At 52.7% G+C, this 15,097-nt stretch overlaps 1 protein-coding gene across 4 annotated transcripts in view; it reads left to right on the forward strand.

Annotated features, from left to right (window-relative positions):
* The first annotated feature begins 370 nt into the window (after positions 1-370).
* The window catches only part of EPHB2 (EPH receptor B2), a 103,324-nt gene continuing 88,597 nt past the window's right edge, over positions 371-15,097 (forward strand). For all 4 annotated transcript variants that reach the window (XM_090123142.1, XM_031607974.2, XM_090123143.1 and 1 more), the window contains exon 1: positions 371-557. In XM_090123142.1, the coding sequence (XP_089979268.1) occupies positions 473-557 (85 nt within the window). In that variant the 5' untranslated portion in view covers positions 371-472. The remainder of the gene's footprint in view (positions 558-15,097) is intronic.

Here is a 15,097-nt window from a genome sequence, read left to right on the forward strand (position 1 = left end):
CCCTCCGGCCCTCCGGGAGCTCCCCCCTCTTTTCTCCACCCCCCCTCCGGCTTTCGCAGCGCTCACTCAACCCCGAGAGGAAGATTTGGGCTGAAATCACGGCTTTCTCTGGATGATCGACAGCTCCGGGAGAAACCATCGTTCGGCGCAGGGGGAGCCGCCTCCCTCCTCGCCCCCCTCCGCCGGCCCCGCACCTCCGCCGCTCCCCACCGCCCCCCGCGCCGCCGCCGCTCCCCGCTCCTCCGCCCTCCGCCCGCCGCCCCCTCCGGCAGCGCGGCGCCCCCGGGGCGGGGAGGGCGGCGCGGGGCGCTCCCCCGCGCGGCGGCGGCGGTGGCTCGGCCCGGTCGGGGCGGCGGGGCCGGCGGTGCGCTCCGTGCCCGCGGCCGTGCCCGCGCCGGCGGCGGCCCCAGCCCCAGCGAGGGGGCTCGGCTCTGCGCTCCGCCGCCTCCATGGAGCTCCGCCGCCGTTTCTGATGCCCGGCCCGGAGCGCACCATGGGGCCGTTGTGGTTCTGCTGTTTGCCCCTCGCCCTCTTGCCTCTGCTCGCCGCCGTGGAAGGTAAGGAAGGGGCCTTTCCGGGGCAGAACCCCTCTTTATTATGATGATCGTTATTATTTTGATAATTTTTTTTTTAATCTCCTTCTTTTCTTTCTCTCGTTTATTATTATTTATTTAATTAATCGAGGGGTGGCCCTCGGCCCTCCCCCTCCCTCCACGCCGCACCCCTTCCTGGGGGTGTGGGGTGTGGGGGGGGAGCGGGGGAAAGAAGGAGGGAAGGCGAAGTTTTGGGGAAGTGCTGCCCCAGGTGGAGCTTTTCCCCCCAACCCCGGCCCTTCCCTTCCCTCCGCCATCCCCGTACCGAAGTGGGCATCTCCCACCTCGCCTCCCGTAGGGAACCGCCGAGCTCCTCTCCCGGGGATGCTGGGAAGAGGCTTTGGGGTCTCCCTGAGCGAGGCCAAACGCATCCTCCAACCTCTTCCCCGTAGGGTTCCCCCAGGGCTGAGACAAAGCAGAGGCAGCGGCAGGTGGGTGCGTGGCTGAGGGATGGGTGTGCGGCCGAGGGCTGGATTCCCATTAAGGGCTGGCTGCGTGGCTGGGAGCCCCGTGCCAGGTTCTCATTTTGGGGTCCCGGCGCATCACATCCCAGCCACGCCTGCGGTGCTGTGGAAGTTGGGGGGCTCCGTGGGCTGAGCTTTGCTGCTGCGTTGGGTGTGGAGGTGGTGGGAGACGTCCGGACGGTGTTTGTCTGGAGCAGTGGATGAGGCACCATTTATTAAGTTGGAGTTTTGGGAGATGACTCATGGGTTGGCCGGCTATACATCGTGATATTTACAATATGGGAGCTTGGCATAAATAGGACTATTTACGTTGCAGCGGAGTGCGCTAGCCAGCTATGCTATTCAAATGAGCATGGTATGGTTTTAATTAGGGGTTGGGGGGGATGGGGGGTGATGAGTGTGTTTGTGGGAGCACATGTCCAAGTGGGACGTGTGGCCTACGCTGCCCGCAGCAGCCACATTCACAGCTGTGTTCATGCTCAGAGCCCTCGGCTACACTGGGGATGGGGGGGACCCATCCTGGGATGGGAGCTGGAAGCCTCCTGTGGGGATGTGGGAGCCCATCAGGAGGTGCTGGGTGGTGTGGGGCAGTCCTTTGCTTGGAAACAAGAGGAACAGATTGACCTTCCCATCACCGTGGCTGCAGGGCTGGGTGTGCAGATGCTTGTTCTGAGGGATGGGGAAGGGATGGCTGTGGATGGGGGAGGTCACCGAGGTGCTGGATGTGAGATGTGCTCCCAGCGGTGGGGATGCTGTGGGGTGAGAGCTGAAGGTCTGGTGGCCGTCCCCATCCGGGGTTGGAGTTCCTCACAGGAGGTTCGTTATGCTGCGTCCTTCTGTGGTGTTATGCACATCTTGGGGCTGTGCGAGCCGTGCCCCGGCCATCCTCTCCTTCTGCAGAGACGACGTGGCAGGAGAGCGTGGGCTGAGAGCTCTCTGGGTGCCCCTCTGCTCCATCCTTCCCTTTGGGAGCTGCCATTTCAGGCACAGCGTCCATCTGCTTCTCCCGATGCGCCCCGTTGGTGTGGCAGTGACTCCAACAAAGGGTGATGACCGAGGGCATGGCAGCTCAGCCACCTCCTGCGGTGTCACTGTCGCTGTCTCTGGCACATTCCCCACCACGTCCATGGCCAACGTGGGGAGAGTAGAGCTCATCCAGCTCCAATCTGGTGATTTGCCCAGGGAACGTTCCTCCTGAGCCCTGTTTTCAGCTCTGCTCCAGAGCTTTGCCGTAATGCTGGTAATTTCACTTGTCTCCTCTGTGCCTCAGTTTGCCTAATTACAAGGCGTAAAATAATACAAGCGTCCCTCCCAAGGGAGCTGCGAGGTTTTGTTAATGAACATGACAAAGTGCTTTGGGATCCGTGGTTGAAAGCACAGTGAGAAGGCAGCCTTAGTCAGTGCGCGTGTGTGCACGGTGTTTATTTATCTACATGCTTTATATTTCTTTGTGCACTATAGATTCTCGTGCATTTAGCAAACCTTAATTAGAAACAAAGCCGATAGGGAAGGAAATATAAACAGGAGTGTGCCTGGAAATTGGAAGTTGATTACTCTATGGCCGGCTGAATGCGTGTCCTGGGCTCGGGAGGAGCGGCTGTTGGGGTAAAAACGTCTCTGCTGAAAGGAAATGTGAAAAGAACGTGAGACATAAATCAATATGGAAAACAGGGAGGTGGATGACAACGTACATAAAGCAGAGGGTAAGAGTTGCATGCAGTTGTTCAGGCTGTTGCAAGGTATCTATCTGCGGCTGGGAAAGTTCAGGCTTATGGAAGGGAAGTTTTTGTGTGTGTGTGTTTTTTTTTTCTTTAAGAAAGAAATTCAAGAACAAAGGAGTGCTGGAAGGGTCTGGATCCCACACCACACCATTGGTAACAGTGCTGCTATCGCTGACGGCCCTCTTTGTGCTGCTGCTTGCATGTGCTGCTTGCGTGGCATGGCGTGTCTGGAGCAGGGATGCTTCCAAGGTATTTGGGGGGGGAAGAAAGATGAGGATGGGAGCAGTGCGTTTTAAAATCACACGCCAGGAGAAAAAAAATGAAGGCACTCTTCACCCCCTCTTTGGAGTTAACTTTTCGTAAACCTTGCAGTGCTGGCAAGTTTCCCGAGGGCTGGAGGAAAGCCAGCTCCATGCCAAAAAATGTGGAAGGAGAAATGAGATGGCCCTCCTATCTGTGAGAGCATGGGGCTGTGGGCTCCAAAGCATGGGGTGTGGGGCGGGCAGGGGTCCTATTGCTGCTGCAAGCTGGAGGCAGGAGCTGCTTGTTCGTGCATAGTTGTCATGGAGTGTAATGTATATAAGACACATGATGCACTTATTGAGCTGCGTACACGTGCTTGAGATGGGGTATGCTGTGTTCTGTGTGTGTGCTATAGCATATTGCAGTGTTCAAGTGCAGTCTCCCCTCTCGTGCCCATGTGGCCCTGGAGTGACCCATTGCAGAGCTCTTCCACCACCTCCTCCAGCCCCAGAGGCAGAGGAGCAGTGCCAATTAGCTCAGCCTTTGATTTATCCGGTGCTGAGACCAGGCAGGAAACAAATATTGTAAAACTGCACTGAGGTGTGGAGTGGAGACCTTGATTTTGGATCTGTGATACCTCTCTGTGTGCTCTGCCTTCCCCCAGGGCTCCATTCCCTGGGTTAATTTTTGACGAGGTGAATGCTGCATCGCTGGGGCAGTTGGGAGTAGAATGATACGCTGGTGCCCAGTTCAGTTATCCACGTAGTAGTTGAGGTTGCAGGGACTCTGCTTCTCCCAGTTGCTCCCAATCCCTGCTGTAATTCCAGATAGGTTGATCCGAGCTCAAGGAGGGGGTGCTAGAGGGAGATGCCTTGGGGACAGGGCTATGAGAAGCCAGCCGTGGGGACATGGCTTGGAGTGGCACAGCTCCAGTGCCACCCATGTCCTGAGAGCGCTCTGGAGAAGGACTTGGGGTGATGCAGGTACAGCAGTGCCCTGGGGATGTTACTGAGGGGCTATCTGCTATGGCTGGGAGCAGGGGTCTGCTGTGCTGAAGGATCTGCCTGCACTCGTTGTTTGTGTACACATACCTGCAGCAGATGTAAAGAAGGGTGGACACCGGTGTAACTGCAAAACCTGCTGGAGAGGCTGGGTAAATACTGAGTCCTCTGCTTTCTGCTTTTGTGTGAGCACAGCCGCAGCGGTGATAAATGAGTTTGAGTCCACTGCTCCTGCCCTAACATGCACCCACAGCCCGGCCACGCCACGCTGGGCTGAGAGGTGGGTGCTTGTGTGTGAGCCTGGCTGGGAGCAGGCACAAAGTTCCCACCTTGGGGAAAATCAGATTTTACTAAAAAGACTAAAAAGTGAGCTCTCATCTTGCTGGAACGCAGGGGTGAAACACGGCTGCCCATTCCCTGCTGCGTGCAACAGGGAGATCCTCGAAGGCAAAAGTTCAGCAGTGAGATAAGGGGGGAAAGATGGGGCCTCCTGTGATAACAGGCTGACGTGTGCAGGACCTGGCACTCGCAGCAGGGATGTGGCTCTTCGGGGCTTGCAGAGATGCATCAATACCAGGATTTTATATTGCTGTCGTGGGTCTGTGTCGGATGGGAGGTGATTTGTGCCAGGGTGCAGGCGCTGGAGCTGAACAGCGTGGAGGTGAGGGAGGACACGAGCATCACACTGTGCTCTCAGCCTCTCTCCGAATTTCAGTGCTTGTGGATGAGGGAGCGGCGTTTGATCTCTGTTACCCCTCTGACCCGAGTCGTGGCACTGATTGCCAAATGTTAAGGGAGATTAAACAGGCTGTGAGGGCAGAAAACACTGCTATAATTGCAGATGGTACTTGCCTCCATCGAAACCGAATAAATGTCACAAAGGGGCGTTATTCAGAAATTACAGTTTTAGTGACTGTGAATAATTGCAGCTCTTCAGAGAGCCCACGAGAGGAGGATCTCTTGATGTAGTCCCAGACCAGCTCCATGGGAGCAGCTGTGCTGCAGCTCAGTGCCGTCTCCAGGTGGGAAGGAGGAAGGGCTGGTGAGCTCCAGAAGTTTATGAAGCTTTATTAATTAGGTCTGATAATTACTTCCTTTCACTTCAAACCTTACCTTATTCAGGGGCGGACATCACGTCCACAAAATCACAGCAAACTGGAGGATAACACTGGAGGTGAAAGGATCTTCTTCAGAATGTGGAAGTGATATCTAAAAGAGGAAAATAGAAAAACATATAAACTGTGAAGTGGTGGAAGTGAGCCCATATATGGCAGAGTAAGAGGAGTTTTAAGAATAACTTGTGGGAAAACAAGCAAACAAACCCCAAACCAACAAAAAAACAGAATTGGGAAATCAGAGGGGGCGAAGGTAAAAATGATCAGAAAAGAGCACTTGAGGACAGCTTAAATTTTCCCCGTCAAAACAGCAGTGTTTTGGAATGGGGGGTATGCAGAGGGGCTGCTGAGGTGTCAGCGGAGGAGGTCACATTTTATGGAGTCAGTGGGGAAAATGGATATTGGGACCGGAGCAGGCAGGGCACGCATGCTTTAAGGAGAGCTCCCTGGGTGATCTCGGTAGCTCCAGACTAGTAATTTCAGAGCAAGGGCGCTCTTATGGATTAAAATCTGCTTAAAGAAGTGGAAACAAAGAGTCATTTTTCCCAATGGATGGGGGTCAGCGTGAGGCTTGTGCTTTGCAATGTATTTATAAGCATGCGAGAGAGGGGTGGGAACTGCGTGGCAAGAAAGTTTGCAGATTATACAGAATTATTCAGGGGGGTTGGAACTGGGTGTTCTTTAAGGTCCCTTCCAACCCAAAGCGTTCTGTCATAAAAACAACGGTTGTCTTTAAAATATTGTAAAAGGATCTCATGACACTGGATAACCGGGCTATAAAGTGGCAGATTATACGTAGTCAGTGATGAATGAAAAGGGATTCACATGGAAAAAATTACCCTAAACCCATGCATGCACAGTGGCAGTCTTTAAATTACTTATTAGCATTTTACGAAAGAGATCTTAAAGTCATTGTGGATGGCTCTTTGAAAGCACGGGCTCAGAAGTGGGAAAGGCTGGGAAAGGACAGAGGTGGCTGTACAGTGGAGGTGGATGGACCTGGGATGGGGTGTGTAAGAGGTGGTGATGGGGTGCTGTGTTTTATTTTGCCTCTCAGCCTTGCGTTCTGAAGTGGCACTGAGAGGCAGCAGAGGAGGGCATTGATGAGGGCAAAGCACCCTGCTGAAGGCAAAGCGTGGAATCGTAGAATGGCTTGAGCTGCATGGGACCCTAAAAGCCATCTGGGCCAACTTCCCTGTAATAATGAACAGAGACACCACAGCTCCATCAGTGCTCAGAGAGGGCTCTGTTCAGCCTGAGCTGGGGTGTCTGTAGGGATGGGGCATCACCACTTCTGTGGGTATGGAGAGATTCACGTTGCTCTGTTTTGCTCACTGCTGCAGCCGTGGACCCTCCTGATCTCTGTGTGCGGGATCTGAGCCTAACGCAGGGCTGGTGCTGCTGCTTGGGTCTCACTCTCCTTGGGGAACCTCCCAGGGATCTCACGGCGTTTCTGTGTGGAACTCTCTCCTTGTTAATGAGCGTGGTGGAGCTTTGTGGGCTCTCTAAGAGGGTCTCCCAGCTGACCCAAACCTTGAGGCCTTGAGCATTGAGGTCTGGATGTGTTTCGCACCCCTTGTGCTGCCTGCCCAGCTGGGGGCACACCGTGCAGCCTTGCTTTATTGGGCAGCCTGGGCAAGGCCAAAATCTGTCTGGCAAACACCTCTTAACATTTTCCTTCACCCCGGGGCAGCTGTGGGGTGCAGGCCTGCTTTAGGAGAGCTGAGGGAGCAGCGAGGCCATGGCAGGGCCTGCTGCAGGAGGAGCCAGGCTGCAGCAAAGCCTCCGCCATCCGCAGGGCCGCGCTCCTGGGTCAGCACCTTCCCAATCCCTGTGGACCCCAACCCCAAGGGCAGGGGGTAGCGAGGGCGGCCGGCCGTGCGAACGGCCCCGAGGTGGAGGGGATGGCATGAGCAGCGCGGGCTCCGAGGGCCAGACAAAGGGAACAATGGGCTCGGCAGCCCCGTTCCTGGGCTGCTTGTGGCTGGCTGCCGAGCCCGTGAGGTGGGAGAGGAGGGGGTGGCTGTGGGGTGGGCAGCAAAGGGCTCAGCTTTGCTCTGCTCCCATATGAGCTCTGAGGGTGTTCCCGGTGCTCTGATGGTGCTGGTGTGTGCAGTGAGACGGGGGAAGGGGAGAGCTGTCTGGATGCACTGTGAGGTTGAACAGTTTGAGCAGAGGGATGCAGGAGGAAGGAGGCATCTCCATCCTCTGCAGCACTGATGCTTAGGGGTCATAGAAAATGTCTGTGGATGGGAAGCTTCGCGTGCATTGTTGTATGGTCTTGAAGGTTCTTATCATATCATCATAGAGTGGTTTGAGTTGGAGCTCCCCAGCAATGGACAGGGACACCCACAGCTCCATCAGTGCTCAGAGCCCCTCCAGCTCTGTGTGTCCACAGATGGGGCACCACCGCCTCTCTGGGCAACCTGTGTAAAAAAACTTCTTCCTTGTATCCAATCTAAATCTCTGAATCTTGTCCTTTCCAACCTTGTGATTCTATAATTCTCCCCTCTTTTAGTTGGAAACCACTTCCCTGTGTCCTGTCACAACTGACCCTGCTGAAGAGTCTGTCCCCTTCTTTCTTTAGATACTGACAGGCCACTCTCAGGTCCCCCCAGAGCCTTCTCCACTCCTGCCAGGATCATTTCTCCTTGGATCCACTGTTCTCTACTCCCTTCAGGCATGGGACAGTGGCTGGTGCCCCTAGGAAGGAGATGGCAGCATCCTTCATTGGGGCCCTCTGCAGCCAATGAAAAGTCACTTGTGTTTGTGTCCAGCGTTTGTTTTCTGTGATGGGTTGTATGGGATGGGAGTGATGTGAATCCCTAGTCTGACTGAGGAGGACAGCGGGGTCCCAGATGGTGGCAACAGAGGGGTGACTGCAGAATGAGGCATAAAGAAAGAGCAGCTCAGGAGAGGTTTGTGCAGCGGTGTGAGCCTGCAGGCTGTGCACACCACATGCTTGGGTGTGAGATAGGCTGGAACACGTGAGGGGTCACATCTTGCTGTGTCGAGGTTATAGTCGCGTTTTATGATTTGCTTTGCTTGTAATCCTGTTTCCAGGCTCCACAACTGTAACTCGGAAACCTTTACCGCGAGCCTCACTTAATAAATCTTTGCCTTGTTTTACTTTTTAAGCCTGCCCTGGTATCAGGGGACAAAGCAAGCAGGAGAAATGCGTGAACTGGGGGCAGCACAGATGGAATAAAACAAGGTGTAGGAGGTGGCTGGGTGCACCGCCTGCAGGGAGAGAGCGCTGGCCAGGCTGCAGAGAGTTAATTGTGGTATGCCAGCTTTGGGGAAAGCATTTCCTGCAGCATGTCTCTCCTGCAGGATCCTGCACCCCACGAGCTGCGTGCTCGCCTCTGCGGAGCGCAGGTGGCGGGTTTTGTGCCTGTTTGCAGCCTTTGTATGCACGCCCCAGCTTGCAAGCTGCATGCATGCACACCGAGATAGCACCTGCGTGCTGAGTGCAGGCAGACACACGACTTGCTGAGCTCCAGGATGAAATGCAAGATGGTGATTTGTGCCTTGTTGAGGGGGAGCAAAGTGTGGCTGGTGCTGCTCGAGGCATGGGGATGGCTGGCATGGACTTCTCTCCTGGGGACAAAGCCTCACTCCTCCTACCTAGCTTGCAGTGTGCCAGGTAGCCCCAGTGTAACTGGGATCTTCTGGGCTTCTCCTGTCCTCAGCACATGTTAGCGCTGCTGTGGAGGCTTGGAAAGGATAAATACAGAAGTGTGCTTGACGCCACGTGGAAATCCCCTGACAGCAGACACATAGCAGAGCAGCAGGGGCACTGGCATAGGTTGCAGGAGCAGGCGGTGCCAGCTGCTCCGGAGGGGAAGGGGTGCATGTAGGACTGCTGCTGTACCTTCAGAGATGCTCCGAGTCCTGTGCTGTGTCCTCGGACAGATGCAGAGCAGTCGGGAGCAGGGTAGGCACAGGGAAGGTGCTAATTAGGATGTTGGCAGTGTTAGTAGGGGTTGTTGTCTGGCTAGTGGGAGGTGTTGCACAGGCAGTGCAGGGGCTGCTCTGTGTCGCTCTCAGCATAAATCTCTGAGCAGCTAGCAGGTCTGTGGGTGGGACAAAGCCCAGTGCAGCTGGCTGATGTGGCACAGGTGGCCAGGTCTGCTTTGAGCATCACCTCATGGTGGGGAGATGCCTGTTTCAGGTCACTGTGCTGCACTGATGTACGCTGTCTTCTCTTCCTGGCTCTTCACTTTCCTTCCACCAGGGCTGTATTAGAGATGGAGAGCAGAGAAATTGCCAGCGATGCTTTTTTTTTTTTTTTTTTTTTTTTTCCCTGATGTCAAACTCTATGCCTTCAGATTGAATAGCTGCCATGAGATTTTGCTGTGACTGACACCTGTTCTGGCTGGAGAGCGACAGCTTTTGATAAACACAGATCCTCTGGAAGCACTGAGCTTGCTGGCAGCTGCTCCCGTTTGTCGTCTGGGTCTCTGTGCTTGGGGCTGGCTGATGTGGCCCAGTGGGTTTGGGGCTGCAGGAGGTTTGGGAGTGGCACGGTGGAGAAATAAGCAGTGCCAAAGAGGGACCAGCAGAGCCTGTGCCTCCCAGGTGGGGTCTCATGCCAGAGGAAACAAAGCAGGTCACCCCCAAGCAGAAGTCTTGCCTTGTAATTTGCGTGGCCTAAATATGACCTGGGTTCCCTTTTGTGGGTGCTGAGCCCTTGGAAAGCTGACCTGGCATTTTACCATGTGTTTGGGAGGTCCTTGGTGTGTGGGCTATCCAGGGAAAAATTAAAAACGGGAGTTACTTGGCGGCTGGGGTGTCCTGCTGAGGTCAGCCCTGGGTGTGCCGTCCATTGGCCTTGAGTTGCTTGGCGGCCAGAGGTGCTGAGAAGGGTTGGCCCCTTCTGTGGGTCTCCTGGCAGGGATCATCGGGGTTCTGGAGGAGCACAGTCTCCTCCTTTGGGCTCTCAAAGTCTGGGTGGTGCCTTGCCTCTTGGCTGCATCTGGGCTTGGGCGTGTGGAGCGTGGGCAGCCCCAGATGTTTGAGGGCTCTTCAGCTTTCCCCTCCTGTCTTTCCCCATCAGAGGGCATCCCTGCTTCCTCAGCCTTCCTCTGACAGCACCCAGCTCCTCCCCAGCTCCGCAGCCGACAGGTTGTCCCTTGTCATCTCTCATTGTCATCCAGTGGGCTGAACACACTGCATGGATTTCATCAGAGCTCCCGTCTCCCTGCACAGGGTATGTCCGGGAGTCCAGGCTCAGTGCATTGCTGGAGGGATAAACCACACAGATGCTAATGGCATCAGGTGATAGCATTGGAAAGCACTCGTGAGCCTCCTCCTCCCATTGGCTACGGGAATGTACTGCAGGCTTGTGCTGGACCAAAATTAAACTGCTGGCAAAGTCCCATTCCACATAAAGGGACTGGCTGTGTACGGAGGGACATGTCCCTTTTCTGAAGATGGTCAAGGCAGGGGTTCTGAGGTTGTGAAGTCTTTAATTGGATTATGATCGTGCAGAAAAAGGATTTGAAATCAGTGTCCTCCAGAGTTTGGACTGTGAAAGGCCACTATAGAATCATAGAATCACAAGTTGGCAAGGACATACAAGATCATACAAGAGTCCAACCATCCTCCCGTCACCATTACTACCACAAGCTACTAAACCTTATCTCGTAGCACCATGCATGGCCATAGGTCAACAGGAGCTTTGGGAGCCCACCTGGAGCAGATGTGTGCTGGCCCTGAGGGGATGACCTTAGCTGGGTAGCATGAGGGCAACCAAATTGACAGATGAGTCAACAAAGCAAGAATAAAATAAAGTCTTTGTTCTGTAGCAGTTGTATAACAATAAAACGAAACAGGCACTGTGTTGGAACTGCCTGAAGATGCTGGCTTGGTGCCCGCTGGTTCTTATGTGTTCTGCTCTCTGAAATCCCACCCACCAGCCCACTGAAATGGTCCCTACTCATCTGGTGTTCTTAACCCTGCTCCCCAAGCCCCCGTGGAAATCTGGAAGGCTGTGTATGTGATGGCAGACGGGTGTGAACTTAGGGGTTCTTTTCCCCATTTTACTCAAAATGAAGCTGTTGGATTTGGTTGGTATCTTAGGATGGAGGCTGTGTGTTGCTTCCAGGTCTGCTGCTGGGAGAGAAGGATATGGAGCCCCTGTGACACCCGAGCGCGTATTTTTGCGGGAGCCATAGCATCTCCTGTATCCAGCTTCTGGTACCCAGAATGAGTCCTGGGGGAGATCATCCTTTGTACCGTCCTGGACTGTGGCTTGAGATCAGCACAGTGACTGCCATGCTGCTTTTATTTTGGTCTCTTGAGACAGCAAAAGCTGTTGGAGGTGCGAGCAGTGATGCTTGCAGCGGGAGCAGCCGTGTCACCGATACGGCAGCAGGGCCCAGCGGTCTTTAATGCTTGGAATAGTTTTCTCACTTGCATTTGCAGGGCTCCGACAGGGATGAGACTTGCTGGTCTCCATGGTTTTATGTGCCATGGGACTGTGCCAACAGTTTAATCACAGCTGAACCCTCATAGAGCAGCATAAAAAATGTTGTAGTTGGGATTAGGTTACCCATCCTTCCTATAAAAGACTCTATAAACAGTCCATCAAGCCCAAGAATTCCTCTGTTGGCTGTGAGGTCCTTTGCTCTTAATGGGTCTGGCATTTGCTTTGACTAAGTCTTTTGGCGGGGGGGAGGAGGCAGCGTGTTAGAGGAGCCCCCAAAGAATGGCTTTTCTGCTTGCATTAGTGGGGGAACCCAACTGGGCAGACTTGGCAGAGGCGGTGTTGGATGTCAGTAGAGCTGGCTGGGGCTGCAGGGGGTAAGAGGCAGTGGTGACAAGCCCAGAAGGCACTGACAGCAGCAGCTGCTCCCTCCCCATTGCTAGGGGATTTTTCAAGATGGATTTGCCATTTGCTGGGGCACTGGGGAGTGCTGCCTACCCGTGGGGTGGGCAAGGGCCTGAGAATGTCCTTTTCCCATCTTCCAGCACACCTCCAACCTTTTTTTTTTTGTTTTCTCTGCTGTAGTTTGAGCAAGTTCCCCAAAACTTTTGAAAACCCTAAAACACAGGCTGGGCAGTGAGCAGTGTCTTTGTAGCATAGCAATTCCAGTGTCACCCTTGCGTATGATGCCTGCCATTAAGAGCCCCCATTCAGTAGCACTTGGTGGAATGCACGTGGTGGAATTAACAGGTTGGATGTTAGGAATTCAGGTTGGATATTAGGAAGAATTTCATCTCAGAAAGAGAGGTCGGGCACTGGAACAGGCTGCCCTCCCTGGCAGTGGGGTCACTGTCCCTTGGAGGTGTTTAAGGAAAGGGTGGATGTGATTTAGTGGGTAATGTTGGTTGTAGGTGGATGGTTGGACTGAATGATCTTAGAGGTCTTTTCCAGTCTGAATGATTTTTACAGTGGTCACACTCCTGCTCTTGGAGCGATGGAAGGGGAGGAAGGGTGGCTGTTTCTTCAGTAGTGTCCTTACAGCTGTTTCTCAGCTCTGTGTCCATTTTTCCAGGTGATTGTGCAGGGGGAACTGCTGTCCTGCTGTGCTGGAGCTGGGCAGGAGGTGAGGGATGTAGGAGCTCTCCTTGGTTCTCTGTCCCTTTGTCAATTGGGCCACCTGGAGTTTTCCCTGGCTGGTTCTTACTTCTGCTGACCCCCAGCAGCAGTGCCTTTAGGGGCGTTTGCATGACAAGCATAGCTTTTTGGGCATTTCCCAACATGCTTTATATTATTTATATACTCAGGTCCCTGCCCCAGCTTGCCTTAGAGAATGATTTGATCAATTGGAATACTGGAACAAAAAGGATAGTGGTAATGTAAGCTGCTGGGAAGACCCCCTCAGACAGAATCCTGCAGAGGGCAATTCAGTCCACCTGTCTAGGATGGCTATTTTAGATCTTCCTACTTGTCTTCCGAGGCTCTTCTCTCTCTGTCATTACTATCTGTAGAAAATTAACAACTCCATTAGAGCAGAAGCATTATTTTTCCATATGGCTCACATCAGGGGAGGTGAATCCCACATCCTTTACCTGAGGATGCTCTGCGAGTCTGGGACAGCAGTAGATTATTTGAACCTGAGTTTCCTTCATCCCTTTCCAGCTGTAAGGTGAAAATGAACCTGGGGCCAGATCCTGCCGAACCCTCTGAGGTTGGTGGGGCTTGGAACAGCTGTATGAAACCTGCCAGTTAATCAGCTCTTAATCCCATCAGCATGTTTTTGGTGATGGGAGGACTGCTGCTCTGCATCCCTGTGCCCCTGCCATGCCTCCTGGTTCAGCTCTCTGAAAGCCTTTTGCTTCTACACGGTTACCCTTACCAATCAGACTTGTAATCTCAGTGAAGAATGAAATCAGATTTGTTTGACAAGATGCGTTTCCTGTAGAAGTATGTTGACTGGTGCTAATTATACTCCTGTTCTTTAATTCTTTATGATTTGAATTACAGCAGTGTTTTCATTATTTTCCCAGAAGTGATTTCAGCCTGAGCGAGACCTTGAATGCTCACGATTTCACTGCTTTGTAATCACAGTACAACTACTAAACTTGATGATAAAATCATAGAATCTCCAAGGTTGGAAAGGACCTCTGAGATCATCCAGTCCAACCTCCACCTCCCACCACTATTGCCCACTAAACCGTGTCCCTTCGTACCACATCTAAACGTTTCTGGAACACCTCCAGTGACTCAACCACCTCCCTGTTCCAGTGCCCAACCACTCTTTTGGAGAGGAAATTTTTCCTGATATCCAACCTGATCCTTCTTTTGCACTGAGATGCCCTTATTGCCTTTAAGGGCTCACCAGTTTTCCTTACCTCTTCTCCTGTTCATCGTTTCATGGAATGGCTTAGGTTGGAGGGGATCGTAAAGATCATCAAGTTCCAACCCCCTGCCATGGTCATGCTGACCACTAGATTTGTCTTTCATGGGATCCTACTTGCTAATTCTTGAAGACTGTTGATTCTGTCCCTATGAGGTATATCTGATTTTTTTTAGGGCCTTCTCCCAGTTCCCATCTCTGCATTAAGGGACATGGTTAGTAGGCATGGTGGGGTGGGCTGATGGTTGGACACAGTGATCTTAGTGATCTTTTCCAACCTAATGATTCCACGAGTGGTTATGGTGGGGTTGGCTGATGGTTGGACACAATGATCTTAGTGGTCTTTACCAACCATAATGACTCCATGATTCTACTATTCGGTTATGAGCTCTGCTACTTCAAGGTTGGTTGTCCCCTACCTTATACTTCTGTGGGGCTCATGGCACTGCATCATCCATTCCTCACGCTGCTTTTGCCAAGTGGCCAAGATCTTTTGGAAGTCTTCTGCCTTTCTGAGTGCTTCTGAGCTTATCTCAGTTCCTTTTGGCAAAGGAGACGCTGGAAGCACAGGACTGGAAATAACTGGGTAGGTTTGCTCCACTGCCCACTTTTTCATGCCAGCACTGGAGGAGGTCCGTGGAGCTTTCTTGTGGTTTTTTTCCAATTAGAAGTTAATGACTAGTCCCAGAATCTGATTTTTCTACCTATTGTGGAGATGTCTTACAGGAATTTCATGTGGCCATGGTTCCTTGGGTTTGTTTATGAAAGCGTCACATCTGAAATGTCCAGAAATGAAAATAAATGATTGCTATTGGCCTCTCATAGCCTTGTCTGTGTAGAAATGAGCTCAGTTGTGGCCTTGATGCATTCAGTCAGGTTGTGACCAAAGGCTTATTTATTTTCTGGGTGCTTCCAAATGGTGTGTGCGATTTTTAGAAGAATTGCAGTCAAACAATCCTTAGGTTGTTATGTATGAGCTGAAGAATCCTACTAACGGGAGGCATCAGCCCTGTCGTCCTGAGAGGCTATGGAGATTGCATCCTACTTTCCTAATAAATACACAGACATGGACATTCTTTACAAACTATTACAAAGAACTGCAGCAAAAGAAGCTCTGATTGTATGTAGGGCAGAAAAAGTTAATGTTTCTCTT

Source organism: Phasianus colchicus, chromosome 22, assembly GCF_987193195.1.
Source record: "Phasianus colchicus chromosome 22, bPhaCol1.hap1.1, whole genome shotgun sequence".
Taxonomy (NCBI): domain Eukaryota; kingdom Metazoa; phylum Chordata; class Aves; order Galliformes; family Phasianidae; genus Phasianus; species Phasianus colchicus.